The sequence below is a fragment of the Somniosus microcephalus genome, chromosome 16 (assembly GCF_052327205.1).
Source record: "Somniosus microcephalus isolate GS21.2 chromosome 16, FLI_Smic_1.0, whole genome shotgun sequence".
NCBI classification, from domain to species: domain Eukaryota; kingdom Metazoa; phylum Chordata; class Chondrichthyes; order Squaliformes; family Somniosidae; genus Somniosus; species Somniosus microcephalus.
The window spans coordinates 50,761,002-50,777,976 of NC_141002.1; the positions used below are offsets into that span (position 1 = coordinate 50,761,002).

The 16,975-nt window shown below is 46.2% G+C and overlaps 1 protein-coding gene across 1 annotated transcript; it reads left to right on the plus strand.

The window, feature by feature from the left end:
- The first annotated feature begins 447 nt into the window (after positions 1-447).
- mcat (malonyl CoA:ACP acyltransferase (mitochondrial)) lies at positions 448-16,591 on the plus strand. The gene is made up of 4 exons (XM_086009011.1): positions 448-1,156; positions 11,335-11,422; positions 13,419-13,636; positions 15,747-16,591. The coding sequence occupies exons 1-4, from the start codon at positions 701-703 to the stop codon at positions 16,167-16,169; spliced, it is 1,185 nt and encodes a 394-aa protein (XP_085865137.1). The 5' UTR covers positions 448-700; the 3' UTR covers positions 16,170-16,591.
- Positions 16,592-16,975: the final 384 nt, after the last annotated feature.

Sequence of the window (16,975 nt, forward strand, 5' to 3'; positions counted from 1 at the left end):
CCTAAGTGATTGCTGACTTGCAAAATATTTGAAGGGTAGAAAGCAGCAAATACTTGTTAGGCCAAGGTGGAGGTGAGGTGCCAAGTGCGAGAGAGCGGCTAGAGTGGGTGTTAGGAACCCTACAGTTTAAAACAATTTTTACATTAGAAATGTAAAGCGAATTAGTGAAAATCAGAGATAATGCCAAACTAGGAAGGGACAGTTGAATCTGTTGGGGCAACTCGAACTACAAAATGAGTTCGACTAAATATATAAATAGAGGAACAATGGAAGGTGACATTTAATAAGGGCCGGTGTAAAGGACAGTTAATTGGGGGGGGGGGGCGATTAGTACTGGTGTCAAAATAGCTAAGGCTGAGGTTGAAAGAGGTCTGGGATTTTAGCAGACTCAATATTCAATCGGATTTCTGCTGTTAGCAGAGACAATTTTCTCCAAAGGATCTGGAGGAGTGGTGCTGTTCTTTTAAGTGTTTGAAAGACTTCGCGTTCAGCCCTAGGAACCAAGCTGCTCCAAGCTTGCTTTCCGCTGTGCCCATGAGTGTGACAGATTGTGTCTCTGTGAACACATGTCCCGCTGGGGCCTGAGCGGGTTCCAGTGTGAAGTGCAAGAGAAGCGTCTGCAGGAAGCTTGTCTTCTCCCCACCACAAATGCTGCTTGACTTCCCCGTGCAGCCTCCGGGAGCTCAGTCTGCTCGTTAACATGAGGCTCGGTGCATTTGGCTGCAATGGGAGGCACTGGCTGGGAGCCGCGGCTCGAACGGGCCCCACTCGCTGCAGACAACTCTCGGCCTCCTCGCCACAGCCGCCCCCCGGCCCCGGCCCCGGCCACCTCGCTCCCCCAGACATCGCGGAAATGTTAACACCAATCGGCCAGGACACTCGGGCTAAAAAACCCGGCAAGTGCCGCCCCCGGCAGGCCTCGCTGCTCCTGTTCCCCGGGCAGGGCAGTCAGTTTGTCGGGATGGGCAAAGGTCTCCAGAAATACCACAACGTCAGGCAAATGTTCGCGGCCGCCGAGAAGATTCTGGGCTACGACCTGCTGTCTTTGTGTGTCAATGGGCCGCAGGGAGAGTTAAATAAAACTGTTCACTGTCAGCCGGCCGTTTTTGTCACGTCCTTGGCAGCGGTGGAAATGCTGCATCATGACAACCCCGAAGTGAGTACAAGCTGTGTTAGGGTATTCCAAATCCCTGTTTTGTTTTGCCATAAACTACTGTTTTACATTTTATTTCAAGAAACCAAATAAGCCAGTAACACTTTTTTTTCGATTTAACATTCAGAGGAAAATGGTGCACTGGTTTTCACACAGATAGTACCTCCATACTCAACATAGCATTTACAGGAGGCTACATTGATGCAGGAGTGGTGGCTAGGGAACGGAGTTTGTGGTTGTAATGTATGTACCTTTAAGGGGGAGAACTACTTTTTACAGCTACGATAGCAAAATACTGCAGATGTTGGAAATCCGAAATAACAACAGAAAATGCTGGAAAAACTCAGCAGGTCAGGCAACATCCGTGGAGAGAAATTTGAGTTGACGTTTCGGGTCGAACCCTTCTTCAAAACTGGAAAGAAAAGAAACTAGATCGAAGGCAGGGCTGCGATCGGACAAAAGAATAAAAGAAACAAAAGAAGTAAAAGAGATTAGAAGCTAGACGAGATGGTAATAGGCTGAGATTAGGTGTAAAGTGTACTGGCAGGGCAAAAGATAGCTGCCAGGTGTGAGAGAGAAACAAAAGGAAAGGGGGGGGGGCGGAAAGGAGTGGAAAAATTACAAGAAAAAATGAAATAGGGGCCGAGGTTATGATCTGAAATTGTTGAACTCGATATTGAGTCCGGAAGGCTGCAGAGTGCCTAATCGGAAGATGAGGTGCTGTTCCTCGAGTTTACGTTGAGCTTCCGTGGAACAATACAAGAGGCCAAGGACGGTGAGGTCCGAGTGGGAATGGAGCGGTGAATTAAAATGACAGGCGACCGGAAGCTCGGGGTCACCCTTACGGACTGAACGGAGGTGTTCCGCAAAGCGGTCACCCAATCTGCGTTTGGTCTCCCCAATGTAGAGGAGACCGCATCGTGCTTTTTACGGCTCCTGTATCCTGTAGTACCGGCAGTGACCACACCTGTATATAAACCCTGAGTAGTGATCTGTATAGTCAGTTGCAGTTTGAACTCTCATTCAGTAAACACCTGTTGATCGTTCCCTGCAGTCTTTTGTCTGATTATTGAAGGACAAACATTAAGATACACGGATCTAACATTGGCGACGAGCAGATTCGAACCTACCTGCAACTCTGCATCACCTCCCAGGGATTCGCTCCTGGAGAACAGTGGAAGAAGGCCGAGTCCAGAAGCACGGGCGTTGACCACGGGCAACCGCCCAGTCATCCAGCGGAGATTTGAGCATCGCAGGGGAGGCTGTCGAGAGCCAGGCTTGGCTTTCCAGTCACGGTGGTCCAGCGAAACGGGCTGGCAACAGGTACTGCGCGGACCCTTCCCGGACAGCGGCAGCTAGAGCCGACCGAGCGGCACAGAAAAAGGCCGAGCAGCGTCGATGGGGGGGGAGAGAGAGAGGGCAGAGCGCACAGGGCGCAGCTGGTGTTCAGGACCGAGCGGCATCAACGGGGAGAGAGACGAGAGAGAGCAGAGCGCAGCCTGTGTTCAAGGGCTGAGCAGCGCCGACGGGGGAGAGAGGCGCGCAGGAAAACGCGAAGCGGTGCCATTGCCACGAGGACCGCAGAGCGCGCCATTGGCAGCAGCGCACAAAACCCACAGGGCGTCGCCATTTGCCACGAGGACCGCCGAGAGCGGCGTTGGCAGCAGCGCGGGAGACGCCATTTTAAGCCGCAGCGGGGAAGAAAGGAAAGCGCGTGAGACGCCATTTTAAGCCAGTCTAACCACACCCAAAAATGCCGAAGAGTGGCAGTATCACAGCGTTCGACAATGAAGTCGAAGATTGGACGACATATGTCGAACGCATAGAAGTATACGGCAAGGCGAATGAAGTGCCAGATGACAAGAAACCGCTGGTATTGTTGAATTCAATGGGTGCAAAAACGTATGGCTTACTACGAAACCTAGTAACCCCAGAGAAGCCAGTAGAAAAGGATTTTGAAAACATAGTGCCAATCCTACAGGACCACTTAAACCCCACACCGCTGCTGATAACAGAAAGATTTAAGTTTCACAAAAGGAACCAGCATAAAGATGAAAGTAATGCTGAGTATTTAACGGAACTGCGCAAGCTATCGAAACACTGCCAGTTTGGAACGGGACTAGCAGATGCTTAAGGGACAAGTTTGTGTGTGGGCTTCAAAGTGAAGGAACCCAGAAACGGCTTCTATCAGAAAAGGATCTTACGCTGGACAAGGCTTTCAGCATTGCAGTATCACACGAAGCAGCAGCACGGGGTGCTGCAGAGATACAACAGCGACCGCAAGAATATGGCACAAATGAAATGTCATACGGAACAGTGAAGTGCTATCGCTGCGGTAGCACAACACACGACCATAATGATTGCTGGTTCAAGGACAAAGTGTGCAGACAGTGTGGAAAAGTAGGACACATAGCAAGAGTCTGCAGGTCGGGAGAGAAAACCAGCAGCAAGAAATCTCCACAGGAGAAGTACAAGAAGGTACATAAGGTGACGGAGAGTAGTTCAGACGAACAGAAGAGTGATACAGACTCCGGAAGCAAGGAGCTGGGTTGTCTGAAACTACATAATGTGATCAAAACGGAGGATCACCAAACTATCTGGGTCACGCTCAAGATAGCAGGAGTCCAAGTGAAAATGGAATTGGACACAGGATCAGCCCTAACAGTCATAAACCGAAGGGACTACAAGCGGCTATTCTCACATATACTCTTGAGAGATACAAAGATTATCTTGAAGACGTACACGGGGCAAAAAGTCTACCCCAAAGGAAAAATAAGGGTGAACATTATATATAACGGCAAGAAATGGGCGGATAAATGGCAGATGCACTATAATGTGGACAAGTGCGAAGTTATCCACCTTGGGTGCAGGAACGGGAGGGCAAATTATTATTTAAATGGCAATAGATTGGGAGAGGGGGAAGTACAGAGAGACCTGGGTGTTCTTGTACACCAGTCACTGAAGGCGAGCATGCAGGTGCAACAGGCGGTCAAGAAGGCAAACGGTATGCTGGCCTTCATAGCAAAAGGGTTAGAATACAGGAACAGGGATACCTTGCTGCAGCTGTACAGGGCACTGGTGAGACCACACCTCGAGTACTGTGTACAGTTTTGGTCGCCTCATCTGAGGAAGGATGTTCTTGCCATGGAGGGGGTGCAGCGGCGATTCACCAGGCTGATACCAGGAATGGCGGGAATGACCTATGAGGAGAGACTATGTAGTTTAGGGATGTACACACTGGAGTTTAGAAGATTGAGAGGGGACCTCATAGAAGTGTATAAAATTCTGACAGGTCTAGACAGACTGGATGCAGAAGGAATGTTTCCCTTGGCGGGTGAGAACAGAACTAGAGGACATAATTTAAGGATAAGGGCTAAACCATTTAGGACAGAGATGAGGGGGAATTTCTTCACTCAGAGAGTGGTGAACCTGTGGAACTCATTGCCACAGAGGGCAGTGTACGCCAGCTCATTAAATATATTTAAGAGGGAATTAGATATATTTCTACGGGCAAAAGGGGTTAAGGGTTACGGAGAGAAGGCGGGGACGGGATACTGAATTAAAGGATCAGCCATGATCTCATTAAATGGCGGAGCAGGCACGAAGGGCCGAATGGCCTACTCCTGCTCCTATCTTCTATGTATCTATGTATCTATGTAAAACACCAAAAATGGACCTATATGTATTGCCAGATGGAGGACCACCACTACTAGGACGTGAATGGATCCGGAAGATACAGCTAGATTGGCATTCCATACAAGCACTGACTGTAGATGCCAAAAAGGATGACGACGTCACACCTGGACGACTGTCAAAAATGCTAACTGACGCACAAGAAGTGTTCCAGCAGGGACTTGGAACACTAAAAGGCATAACAGCGATGATCAAAATAGAGGAAAATGCAAGCCCAAAGTTTTTTAAGGCCAGACCGGTACCTTATGCAATCTGCCCAGCCGTCGAAGCAGAGCTGGAAGGTTTGGAACGTTCAGGAGTACTGTCCAAAGTGGACTGGAGCAAGTGGGCTACACCCATCATTCCTGTAATGAAGAGGTCGTTGAGTAATACGCCTGGGGAACCAAAGAAGGTTCGCATCTGTGGGGACTTTAAGGTGACAGTGAACCCAGTCCTTCACACTGTACAATATCCACTTCCGCGGATTGAAGATATTTTCGCCTCGCTATCTGGAGGGAAATGCTTCACTAAGATTGATCTGGCCCAGGCGTACCTGCAAATGGAGGTAGAAGAAGCCTCGAAACAGTACCTCACGATCAACACTCATAAAGGTCTCGACCAATACAACCGGCTGGTGTTCGGGGTAGCATCAGCTCCGGCTATTTGGCAAAGGGCAATGGAACAAGTCATGCAAGGGATTCCAGGGACCCAGTGTTATTTGGACGACATCCTGGTCACGGGTGAAAATGAGAGATCACCTCGCCAACCTGGAGCAGGTGGCCACTAGATTGAAGGAATATGGGCTCCGAGCTAATCGCCACAAATGCGAGTTTTTCCAGAAGCAGATCTCGTATTGTGGCCACGTTATTCATAAAGAGGGGTTACATAAGTCCCCTGAAAAGATTGAGGCAGTAGTCAAGGCTCCAGCACCGGAAAATGTGTCACAACTGAGGTCGTTCCTCGGGCTGGTGAACTACTACCATAAGTTCTTGCCGAATTTGTCTACCGTACTACACCCACTGAACACCCTACTGCAAACGGGGGTACCATGGAAGTGGAGTGACGAATGTAAACGAGCTTTCCAGAAGAGCAAAGCATTGATCACATCAAAAGAGGTGTTGGCTCATTTCAACCCAGCACTACCAATTCGGTTGGCATGTGATGCATCACCCTATGGCATTGGAGCGGTGCTGTCGCACAAATTCCCGGATGGCTCGGAGAGGCCAGTAGCCTTTGCGTCTCGGTCACTAACCTCAGCCAAGCGTAACTACGCCCAGATTGACGGGGAGGCCCTCAGCCTAGTGTGGGGAGTGAAAAAGTTCAATCACTATCTGCATGGGCAGAAGTTCACCTTGGTGACTGACCACCAACCACTTGTCTCCATCTTTAGTCCAAAGAAGGGCGTTCCGGTGATGACTGCGCAACGGCTACAAAGATGGTCCCTTTTTCTAAGGGCGCACCAATATGAAATCGAGTATAAGGGCACGAAACAGCATGGAAACGCTGATGGGCTATCACGCCTGCCACTGCCTACTGCGGAGGAAGCACCAGCAATGGATCCTGTCGCAATATTTCATTCGACTATAATTGAATGCTTGCCAGTAACTAACGCTGGTATAGAGAAGGAGACCCGAAATGACCCGACACTGTCTCGGGTATATGATTTGACGGCGAAGGGATGGCCAGCACATGGCGACTCACTGTTGCCAGCATTCTCATCCAGAAGAGAACAGCTGTCAGTATGCCAGGGGACCTTGATGTGTGGATCCCGAGTGGTAATTCCACCCAAGTTAAGGGAGAGAGTGCTCAATGAGCTTCACAAAGGTCATCTGGGAGGGGTGAAAATGAAAAGCCTTGCTAGGGCTTATGTGTGGTGGCCGGGGATCGATCAGCAAATCGAGGACCTGACAAAGAGCTGCTCAGGATGCCAGAAGGTCCAAAATGCACCACCACATGCCCCTCTACACCCATGGGAGTGGCCCTCATCTCCATGGCAATGGGTGCATATTGATTTTGCTGGTCCATTCATGGACTCAATGTTCTTAATAGCCGTGGATGCGCACTCGAAATGGCCTGAGGTGATCAAAATGTCCTCCACCACCACGGAGAAAACTATTGCAGTCCTACGGACCATTTTTGCCAGGAACGGCTTGCCAGAGCAGATTTGCTCTGATAACGGACCACAGTTTGTGTCCAAAGAGTTTTGAAGATTTATGAAAAGGAATGGGGTAAGGCATTACACATCCGCCCCGTATCATCCAGCCACAAATGGATTGGTTGAGAGGTTCGTACAAACCTTTAAAAAAGCAGTAAAGGCCATGTGCGATGACAACATTCCACTGCAGCATAAGGTGGACAATTTCCTGTTTGCATGTGTCGCATTTCTGTAGGCTGTCACCAACCAGGCCCCGGCCATGATGTTCTTTAACCGAAGGTTGAGATCTCGTCTGGATTTGCTCAGACCAAATGTACGAAGAGATGTTGAGAGTAAGCAATTCCAGCACATCAATGAGAAGCCGACAAGGAGCTTCAATGTAGGGCAACCAGTCTTGGCCCGCGACTACCGAACAGGGAAATGGCAACCAGGGACGATATGCACACGGCAGGGGCCACTAATGTACACAGTGGATGTTGGGGAGAACATTGTGAGACGCCATGCTGACCAGATCCTAGAGTCACAGGAACGAGTCAACCCCATGTCTCGGCCATACGTACCTGGCGAGGAACCCGACGTACAGGTCGCATCTACCTCAGAAACAATAGCATTGGAAGCTGATGAATCAACTGACGACAGGGTGTTAGAATCGCCTCCGCACCAAGAGCGAGACACTCGGGAAAGGCGTTATCCAGAAAGAATCAGGAAGCCTCCCCAAAGACTGAATTTATAAATAGACTATTTTCAGTTAATGTTGCATGTTAAAAGTGTTAATTGTAATTAGTTTGATATTTAATTGTTAAATGAGTGTTATGGTACTGTTAATCTAAAAGGGGAGGAATTGTAATGTATGTACCTTTAAGGGGGAGAACTACTTTTTACAGCTCCTGTATCCTGTAGTACCGGCAGTGACCACACCTGTATATAAACCCTGAGTAGTGATCTGTACAGTCAGTTGCAGTTTGAACCCTCATTCAGTAAACACCTGTTGATCGTGCCCTGCAGTCTTTTGTCTGATTATTGAAGGACAAACATTAAGATACACGGATCTAACAGTGGTGGGGTCCAAACATGATGGCTTCGGTCTTCCCAATATTTGATTGGAGAAATTTCTGCTCATCCAGTACTGGATGTTGGACAAGCAGCGTGACAAATCCGAGGCAGTGGAGGGTTCGATGGAGGTGGTGGTGAGGTCATTCACTGCCTCGGATTTGTCACGCTGTTTGTCCAACATCCAGTATTGGATGACCTGAAATTTCTCCCAATTTATATTGGGAAGACTGAAGCCATTGTCTTTGGCCCCTGCCACAAACTCTGTTCCCTAGCCACTAACTATCCCTCTCACTGAAAAAAGAAAGGCTTGTATTTATATAGCGCCTTTCACAACCTCAGGCTGAACCAGATCGTTCGCAACCTTGGCGACCTATTTGACCCTGAGCTGAGCTTCCGACCCTATATCCTCTCCATCACCAAGACCGCCTACTTCCACCTCCATAACATCGCTCATCTCCGGCCCTGCCTCAGCTCATCTGCTGCTGAAAGCCATGCCTTTGTTACCTCCAGACTCCACTATTCCAGTGCTCTCTTGGCCGACACCCCACCTTGCACTCTCCATAAATTTGAGCTCATCCCAAACTCTGCTGCCCGAATCCTAACTCGCACCAAATCCCGTTCACCCATCACCCCCGTATCCTAACTCGCACCAAATCCCGTTCACCCATTATCCTTGTGCTTGCTGACCTACATTGGCTCCTGGTTGAGCAACGCCTTGATTTTAAAATTGTTTTCACCCCTCCCTATCTCTGTAACCTCCTCCATCCCTACAACCCTCCGAGATCTCTGCACTCCTCCAGTTCTGGCCTCTTGCGCATCCTCGATTTTAACTGCTCCACCATTGGTGGCCATGCCTTCAGCTGCCTATGTGTAGGCTCTGGAATTCCCTCCCTAAACCTTTCTACCTCTCTCCTCCTCCTTTAAGATGCTCCTTAAAACCTACCTCTTTGACCAAGCTTTTGGTCACCTGTCCTGATATCTCCTTAAGTGGCTCAGTGTCAAATTTGGTTTGATAACGCTCCTGTGAAGCACCATGGGATGTTTTACTACGTTAAGGTGCTGTATAAATGCAAGTTGTTGAAGTTGTCCCGTAATTTAACATGCTTCAGGTCAGGAGCACACACATTACAGGCGGGCAGGGTATGCAAGGTTGTGGGGTTCTTCCTTCTTACCCTGCTTGAGAAACTTGTGCTTTTGTATTTATCATCTCTGTATTGCCCCACATTGAGATTGCGTTTAGTGTGAACACAGGCACAGGTGTCAGTAGCATCTTTACAAATGCCACTCAGTAGTCAGCCTATCCTGTAGAAATGCAACATAAATGGCCCTCTTCCTCCTCCTGCTGTGCATTATGTGAACCTGGCTGAGATCAACAACTCGCTGTCTTTGGATGGAGGAGAAAGGTTTGGCTTCCTGGTCCGTGCTGCATCTCTCTAACGTGTTGCCCAGGCAGCCAGTTTTCGCCCCCTTTTCTCCTGAAAGCAGTGTTTCTTGCTGGGTATAATCCCACATGCTCCCTCGGGTATCTCGCTCAAGTGGCTGTTCTTCACGTATGAGTCTAGATTATGAGTGCCACCCAGGCTATTCAACTGTGATGAACGTCACAGCTAAGCCTGATCCTGCCCACACTCAATGCCACTGGCATACTTTTCAGCAAGGATTACTGAAGAACAATCAGGAGCATGAACTCTAGCTAATTCTTTCCCCTTTCTTAGCCCGAGTTGCTAAAGACAGTTGTAGTCTTTCTGTTGCCACTTCAGCTGAGATCAGTTAACTGAGGACAGGGCTGGAGATTAATCCTGGGCCTTTGCTGCTCTGTATGGCTCAGTGCCACCTAGACAAATGAATCATGAGTTTGGGTTGATTTACGAACTGATGGGGCGATGGTCAGTTGTTTTTAGTTTGTAAGGGAAATAACAGTTAATTTTGGCGCCGGTACGGTTGAGGCCTTTGGTGCGGTGGACACCGGAAGGACTGGAGTGCATCATCAACATGGCCAACCACATATTACTTTAATTTGTTAAGTTTCCTTTTGTTTTACTGATGATTTACAGTCTATTGTTTGCGCCCCTTTAAAAAGGGGGCACTTACAGGAAACTTTCGATTTACCGGCACCTAAATAACTGGAAATGTCGGTTAACCGGCAAAATTCAGGAGTAGGTTTTACTTCATATTTATTTGCCTTTTTCCATCTGTGCTGTGCAAGGGTGTGGCTGCAGGCTTGAAACTTGTGTTCATTGTTCTACAGTTGTTGCTAAGCAACAGGGTTTGTTGCTTTATACGGAGCTGTCGGCTCTCCCTATCTTTTACTATAGCGTTCGGTTATCCGGAATTTTTGATGAACCGGCACCACGTCGGTCCCGTCCATGCCGGATAAAAGAAAGTTTCCTGTATAATGACCCAGAAATTTGGGTCGGAGGCTTTCCACAGGTGCAAGCCTCCGACCTGCACTTACCTAGCGCGCCGGCCGTTGAGCTGTGGGCCCGCGTGGGATTCCGATCCTGGGCCTCCTCCAACTGCCGGCGCGCAGTGCTTGTGTATCCCAGGGGCGCAGTTAGCTCGAAGCGTCCCCTGGGATCATGTGGGCCATGGAGAGCCAATGGTAGCAGGGAATCTATATTCATAGGTTTGACAGGAAGACCTGTCAAATCTATGAATACAATTCAGCCCCAAAACATAACTAAAACTTCAAATAATTTTTTTTAAATCACGTTTTTAAAATAACTATAAATTACATAAAATAACTATTTTAAACAATAATTTAAATTTTTGAAAGAATTAATTACAGTTTCTAACGGGGCTAAAAATAAACTTATCTTTCTTTAAAGTATTTAAAAATAATAAACCTGTGGAAAAAATGTTTTAATTTTACTTAATTCGCCACTTACCTTGTTAAAAGCAGGCCTTGCGACTGCTTTTTAAAAGCGTAGCTCCGGAGAAACCTGCAAAAAAAACGGAAGTTCCAGGCGTACGCGCTGCCTCTCCGGCGCACGCGTTCAACCTGTGAACCCCTTCCTTTAAGGGAACGGAAGTTCCGGTTTCCCGCGCATGCACGAATCCGGCACTTTCGTTGGGCCTACGCGTGAGTACCCAGCGCGTACTCCCCCGTGGGGACCCGAAGTTCTGGCCCATTAACTCTTACTGATGATGACAATTGTCATCCCAATTGGCAATATAAAAAAGTTAGCAGTTAATTTTGGACCTGGGACACTGTAGATATCTAACTTGCGCTGCAGCATCTATTGTGGGCTGTTGTTTTTAATGTTGCTAAGTGATTCCAACTGTCTTTCTGTGTATTTAGGCCATCGAGAAGTGTGTTGGAGCTGCAGGATTCAGTGTGGGAGAGTTTGCGGCCCTGGTCTTTGCAGGAGCAATGGAGTTTGCTGAAGGTGAGGCTAAGAAAGATAGATCCAACACACTCATAGTGGTGCATTAACGAGATTCCATTCACAATGTTCAGGAGGAGTCCTGCCTTGGTTCAGAATGTCAGAATACAGATGAGTGACTGAAGAGAATATCTGCCACAAGATCTTCTTTAGTATATGTTTTGTAAATATGATCTAATGCAATGGCTCGGAATTTGCGTCCTGATGACGGTGAACTGACAGCGTTCGCCGCCATTTTGCCTTTGAAGCTGACGGCAACGTCAGGAATTAGCGCATGCGCAGCCTAATGTGGAAACCCTGAAGTTGGGGTCAGTCATTCACTGCTCCGAGACTGGCTGTGCTCTGCCCCCGTCGCGAGATCTTTGTGTGACGCTTACATCAGGGCCAGCAGCGAATGGCTTTAGCTTTGCCGCTGACCTCAAATTCCAGGCCAATATACATTTTTAAAAAATTGGAAATATGATATAGAAATGGAAAAGTTGGAAATGCATATCAGGCCCATCAACAGCTACACCGAGAAAAGGCAGGTGAAAGTTTCAAGTGTGAACCCTTCAACAGAACTTGTAACTGGCAGTTAATAGAACTGAACAAAATTTGGGGGTGGGGAGGGGCGGGGATTCTATGTGCTATATTTTTGCCCACATCTCTTATGTAGTACCTTATCAAATGTCTTTTGAAAATTCACAAACTACAGCCATTACATTTCCTTTATCTGCTCTCATTTCTTCAAAGATTTCTATGGTTGGTCAAGCCCAACCTTTTAGAAATCTGTACTGACTAGCTCCGATTAACTCTTATTTCACCACGTGTTTAGTAATTTCATTCTGTATTGTAGGCTCTAGTAGTTTACTAACAACTGAATTAACCTATAATTTCCTGTCTTATTCTTGTCTCTTTTTTAAGGGAGCAGTCACATTTGCCATCTCGGGTCCTCTTTTAAGTGTCAACCTTGGCTCAGTGGTCGCACTTTCACCTCTGAGTCAAGGGGTTGTGGGTTCAAGTCCCACCCCAGCACTTGAACGAATAATCCAGGCTGACACTCCAGTGCAGTACTGGTGGAGTGTTTTAACATCAGATGTACCACCTGTCCTCTCAGGTGGATATAAATAAATTCCATGGCACTGTTCAAAGAAGAGCAGGGGAGTTCTCCCAGTGTTCTGGCCAACATTTATCCCTCCAGCAAAAGAACTAAAACAGTTTAATTCGTCATTTATCTCATTGCTGTTTGTGGGACACTTTGTGCACAAATTGTCTGCTGTATTTCCCTACATTGCAACAGTAACTACACTTCAATAAGTCCTTCATGGCTGTGAAGTGCTTTGGGGGGTCCTGAGGTCATGAAAGGCGCTATATAAATGCAGGCATAGAATTTTGGAACGCCATAGTCAGACCCTACACTACACAGATCCTAGGTACCTCAGAATCTTTGGATATAAACCATTAGCTCCTTGTGATTTGTCTACCTTCAGTTTGAATAACTTCTTCACTACCAGTTCTCTTTAAATAATAGCCTCCACTACCCGATTTACACCCACCTCTGATGCTTTTACAATCTCAATATCCACTGAAAACTGAGACGATGATTTATTTAATATCTACCATCCTCACAATCTCGCATATTGGCCCTACCCAGATTTTGACACTCTTAATATTAATGCGCTTATAGAAAGGGCATTTGTTACCCTCTATGTTTTTTCTTAATTTTACCTGGCACTCCCTTTTAACCTTTCGCATCTCCTTTTGTAGCTTTACTATATTCTTTATATTTGTCCTGGCTTTCATTTTTATATTTGACTTGGTGTTCCTGTTAATATTTGCCCTGTAAGTACCAATGGTCTTCTACAATCCCTGAAACATTTAGACCCACCCAACATACACCCCTCTGCGTTCAAGATTGATTAACTAAATGTACTGGTGAAATCGGACAAATGTCATCTTAAAATGAGAGCGAACGATTAGAAACGGAAACCCTGTTCACCAGCACTGCTTTCCACCACAGCTCTCTACGCAGTGAAGGTGCGAGCAGAGGCTATGCAGGAGGCATCAGAATCCATTCCCAGTGGCATGTTGTCTGTTGTGGGGCGAGCGGAAGCCAGATATAACTATGCCTGCCTGGAAGCTCGAGAGCATTGCAAGTCATTGAGACTAGAGGAGCCTGTGTGTGAAGTGGCTAACTACCTCTTTCCCAATGGGCGCGTGATTGCCGGACATTTACAGGTGAGCAATGATGCCCTTTACAGTAGCTGCAGGAAGACGGGCTTTTTCTTCTAGAGGAATCCCATAGAAATTAAAAATGATTCAATCAGAACCTTAAATGGACCTTCTTCCTCAAATGTCAGTGTAGGTTTAAGGGCAAACAAAGAGACAACCAAGTAATATTTCAAGATTGTGTTTGGACCAAGGAAGCATCAAGTTATTATATGGTTATGAAATTTTATAATTTTTTTAGCACATTAGATGACTGAAACATTTAAGAAGAATATGTTGGACATTTTAAATCTTTCGATTCACAAAGAAAAGCAGTATTTAAGCACAATTCTGCAGCATCTAATGAATTGCAGAGACAGTAAGGGTCGAGCAGTAATTTTCACAATGATGATTATTGTGCCCTTCTATTTGAGAGAAAAGCTTACAAATATGTCTTTTAAAAACAACTTTTACAATGCCCGTGTTACACTCTAACTCCCCAATGTATCCGCTTTGCCTTTCTTGGTCACGATAATCCAATCTTTTGATTGTGCCTTCACTGACACTGTCGGTAACATTAACTAGTTACTGTACTTGAATGGAGCAGGACAGGCGCAGGACACGTCCTCACCGCTGAGTGCACCACCATTACTAACCTGGCCATTGGCAGAGGGACAGTGGCAGAGGCTTGCTTCCCCAATCAGATCAGTGAGACCTGTCCAGGGACGTGGGAACAGAAAGATTTCATACCCCCAAAAAAGAAATCTAAAAATGAAATTAGGCATTCTTTGTAAAAACAAAACCATATAAATCGCCACCCGATGCAATGTTGCCATCTGATGGCAGTGAAAAGGTATTGCATCAGAAAAAACACTATTGGCAAAATCAGTAAGGGTTAAGGAATGTTTTGCTCTTGCTAAGTGTATTAGTTTTGTTCGAAGGGGAATCGCATTTCCAGGGAGTTTTTGACAGGTTCTGATGGTAGTCCAAAGCACCAGGCCCGTTATTTTTTTTTATTCATTCACTGGATGTGGGCATCGGTGGGGAAGCCAGCATTTATTGCCCATCCCTAATTGCCCTTGAGAAGGTGGTGGCGAGCTGGCAACTGAGTGGCTTGCTCGGCCATTTCAGAGGGCAGTTCAGAGTCAACCACATTGCTGGATCTGGAGTCACATATAGGCCAGACCGGGTAAGGATGGCAGATTTCCTTCCCTAAAGGACATTAGTAAACCAAATGGGCTTTTACGACAATCTGGTAATGAAATGGTCTTTTTTACTAGCTTTTTTTTAAATTCCAGATTTATTTAATTTAAATTCCCCAGTTGATTTGAACTCATGTCTCTAGATGATTAGTCCAGGTCTCTGGATTACTAGTCCCATAACATAACACTATGCTGCCGTTAGGTTAAGCTACTACAGTGGAGGTTTCTGTCATTCTACTTTTATATATTTTACACTTTTGAGCACACAGAATCAATGGCCTTGCTAATTGTGTCATTTCACATCTCTGTTTCCAAATGTAGAATAACCTGTCCTTCACTTTACCAGGATGACTAGGTTGCTTCAGAGTCAAAATTAGTAGTTCCATTCCATTTGCCTTTTCAGATGCTGCTACTCTTCATCGTAACTGTTCAGTTTCATCGTTCACTCACAACACTCAGTCGAGTTCAATTATATTTTTTATGTAATCTTTTACTCAGTTTCTCACAAGCATTACAAGCGTGCAAGTCATGCAGAGCTGGAAGGCCCCATGTTCAATCTCTGACCAGTGCTGAGTTAGATGATCTCGGCCACAATGAGAGAGGGAGGAGAATCAGCCATGGCTCCTGCGCCTGATGACTGTCCAGTGACCGCCAGTGGACAGTGCAGGTGTGGACATTAGATGGAGAAAAGACAAGGCTCAGCTGTGATGCCCTTTGCCCCTCCTCTTTAGAAATGTTTTTCCTCTACAATTTCACACAGTGCATTTACTAGTTTGAGGGGATTGGTGGATGACGTCATTGAATTTCAGTAGATTTAAATACTCTGCCTAAAAGTGTGTTAATCCAGGTGTGGGTGGCTGCTTCGAGTGTTAATAATGAATTCTGGGTAAAGTCTCCATCATTGATGAGACTCAAAAAATATTTTTTTCTTTACACAGGCTCTTGAATTTTTGCAGCAGAATTCCCGAAAGTTTCACTTCCTGCGGACCAAACTGCTGCCGGTCAGCGGTGCCTTCCACACTCGCCTCATGGCGTCGGCATCTCAACCGCTCCGTGAAATCCTGAGGAGAATCAGTGTCGAGAAACCACTGATACCTGTCTACTCCAACGTGGATGCCAAAAAGTACATGCACAGTAAACACATCCAGCAACTGTTAGTGAAACAGCTGGTATCGTCAGTAAAATGGGAACAGACTATGCATGCTATGTATGAACGAGCACAGGGGACTGATTTTCCAGACACGTATGAGGTAGGTCCGGGGAACCAGCTTGGTACCATGTTGAAAAACTGCAACCTGAAGGCTTGGAGATTCTACAAACATATAGATGTGAAAATAAAGGACGAGGCTGAGGAAGAATGAAGTATTTTTGAATACCTCGTGCAGAAAGACTGGTGAAAGAACCACTTTGCTCTCTCTTCATTATCCACAGTTTCACTTTTTTTTGTTCAATTTGTACAACTTGAACTGGTAGAAATTCCTCTCTGCATTATTCTTAATTATTTTAAGTGGCTTAATGACTTTATTAAAATAATGGACAGGGGAGCATCTACACCGATCAAGTTGTGAATTATTCTGAAGGTGATGTACAGAATTTGAATCCACAAGGATCTGTATTGTCAGTCTGATAATGAGGAGGACTGAGCGGATATAACATCCCCCCAGATGGTTTAAATTAAAAGCAAGAAAATGCCTGGATGGATACTCTCACCCCAGGAACTCTGCCTTTAATGTGCAGACTGGTCATTGTTCTGTTTCTTTAGCTATAAAAATGATGTGTTGTACACCATGTTTTTTTATGTTGTGTGTTTAAACTTATTTTCCTTGCCTGAAGGAAATTTTCAGATATAGATCCCGTTTCACGTCGAGAGAAACTTTTAAATTTGCCCCATCCACAAAACGAGCTGTGATTACAGCGATAGTTGGTTTCCTTGGGAGAGAATGAATTTTTATATCTGAACTGACACAGTGTGCATTTTTTCCACCATTTCTGTCTCATGGCAAAAGGGTGGTTTCTATAAGCAAACTAACATCTCCTATCATCCAAAACCTGTGTTCTTTTATGTGGTGCATCTGAGATTGTGTGCCCAGGATTAATGGTTACTCCCTAGTTACAGTATCGATCACTGGATATCACATGGGATACCAATCATGTTCCCCATCATGCC

Coding starts and splice junctions, on each gene's coding strand:
- mcat (XM_086009011.1), top strand. CDS start 701: ATGAGGCTCGGTGCATTTGGCTGCAATGGGAGGCACTGGCTGGGAGCC. Junction 1,157..11,334: donor TGCATCATGACAACCCCGAA/GTGAGTACAAGC, acceptor CTGTGTATTTAG/GCCATCGAGAAGTGTGTTGG. Junction 11,423..13,418: donor AGCAATGGAGTTTGCTGAAG/GTGAGGCTAAGA, acceptor TTTCCACCACAG/CTCTCTACGCAGTGAAGGTG.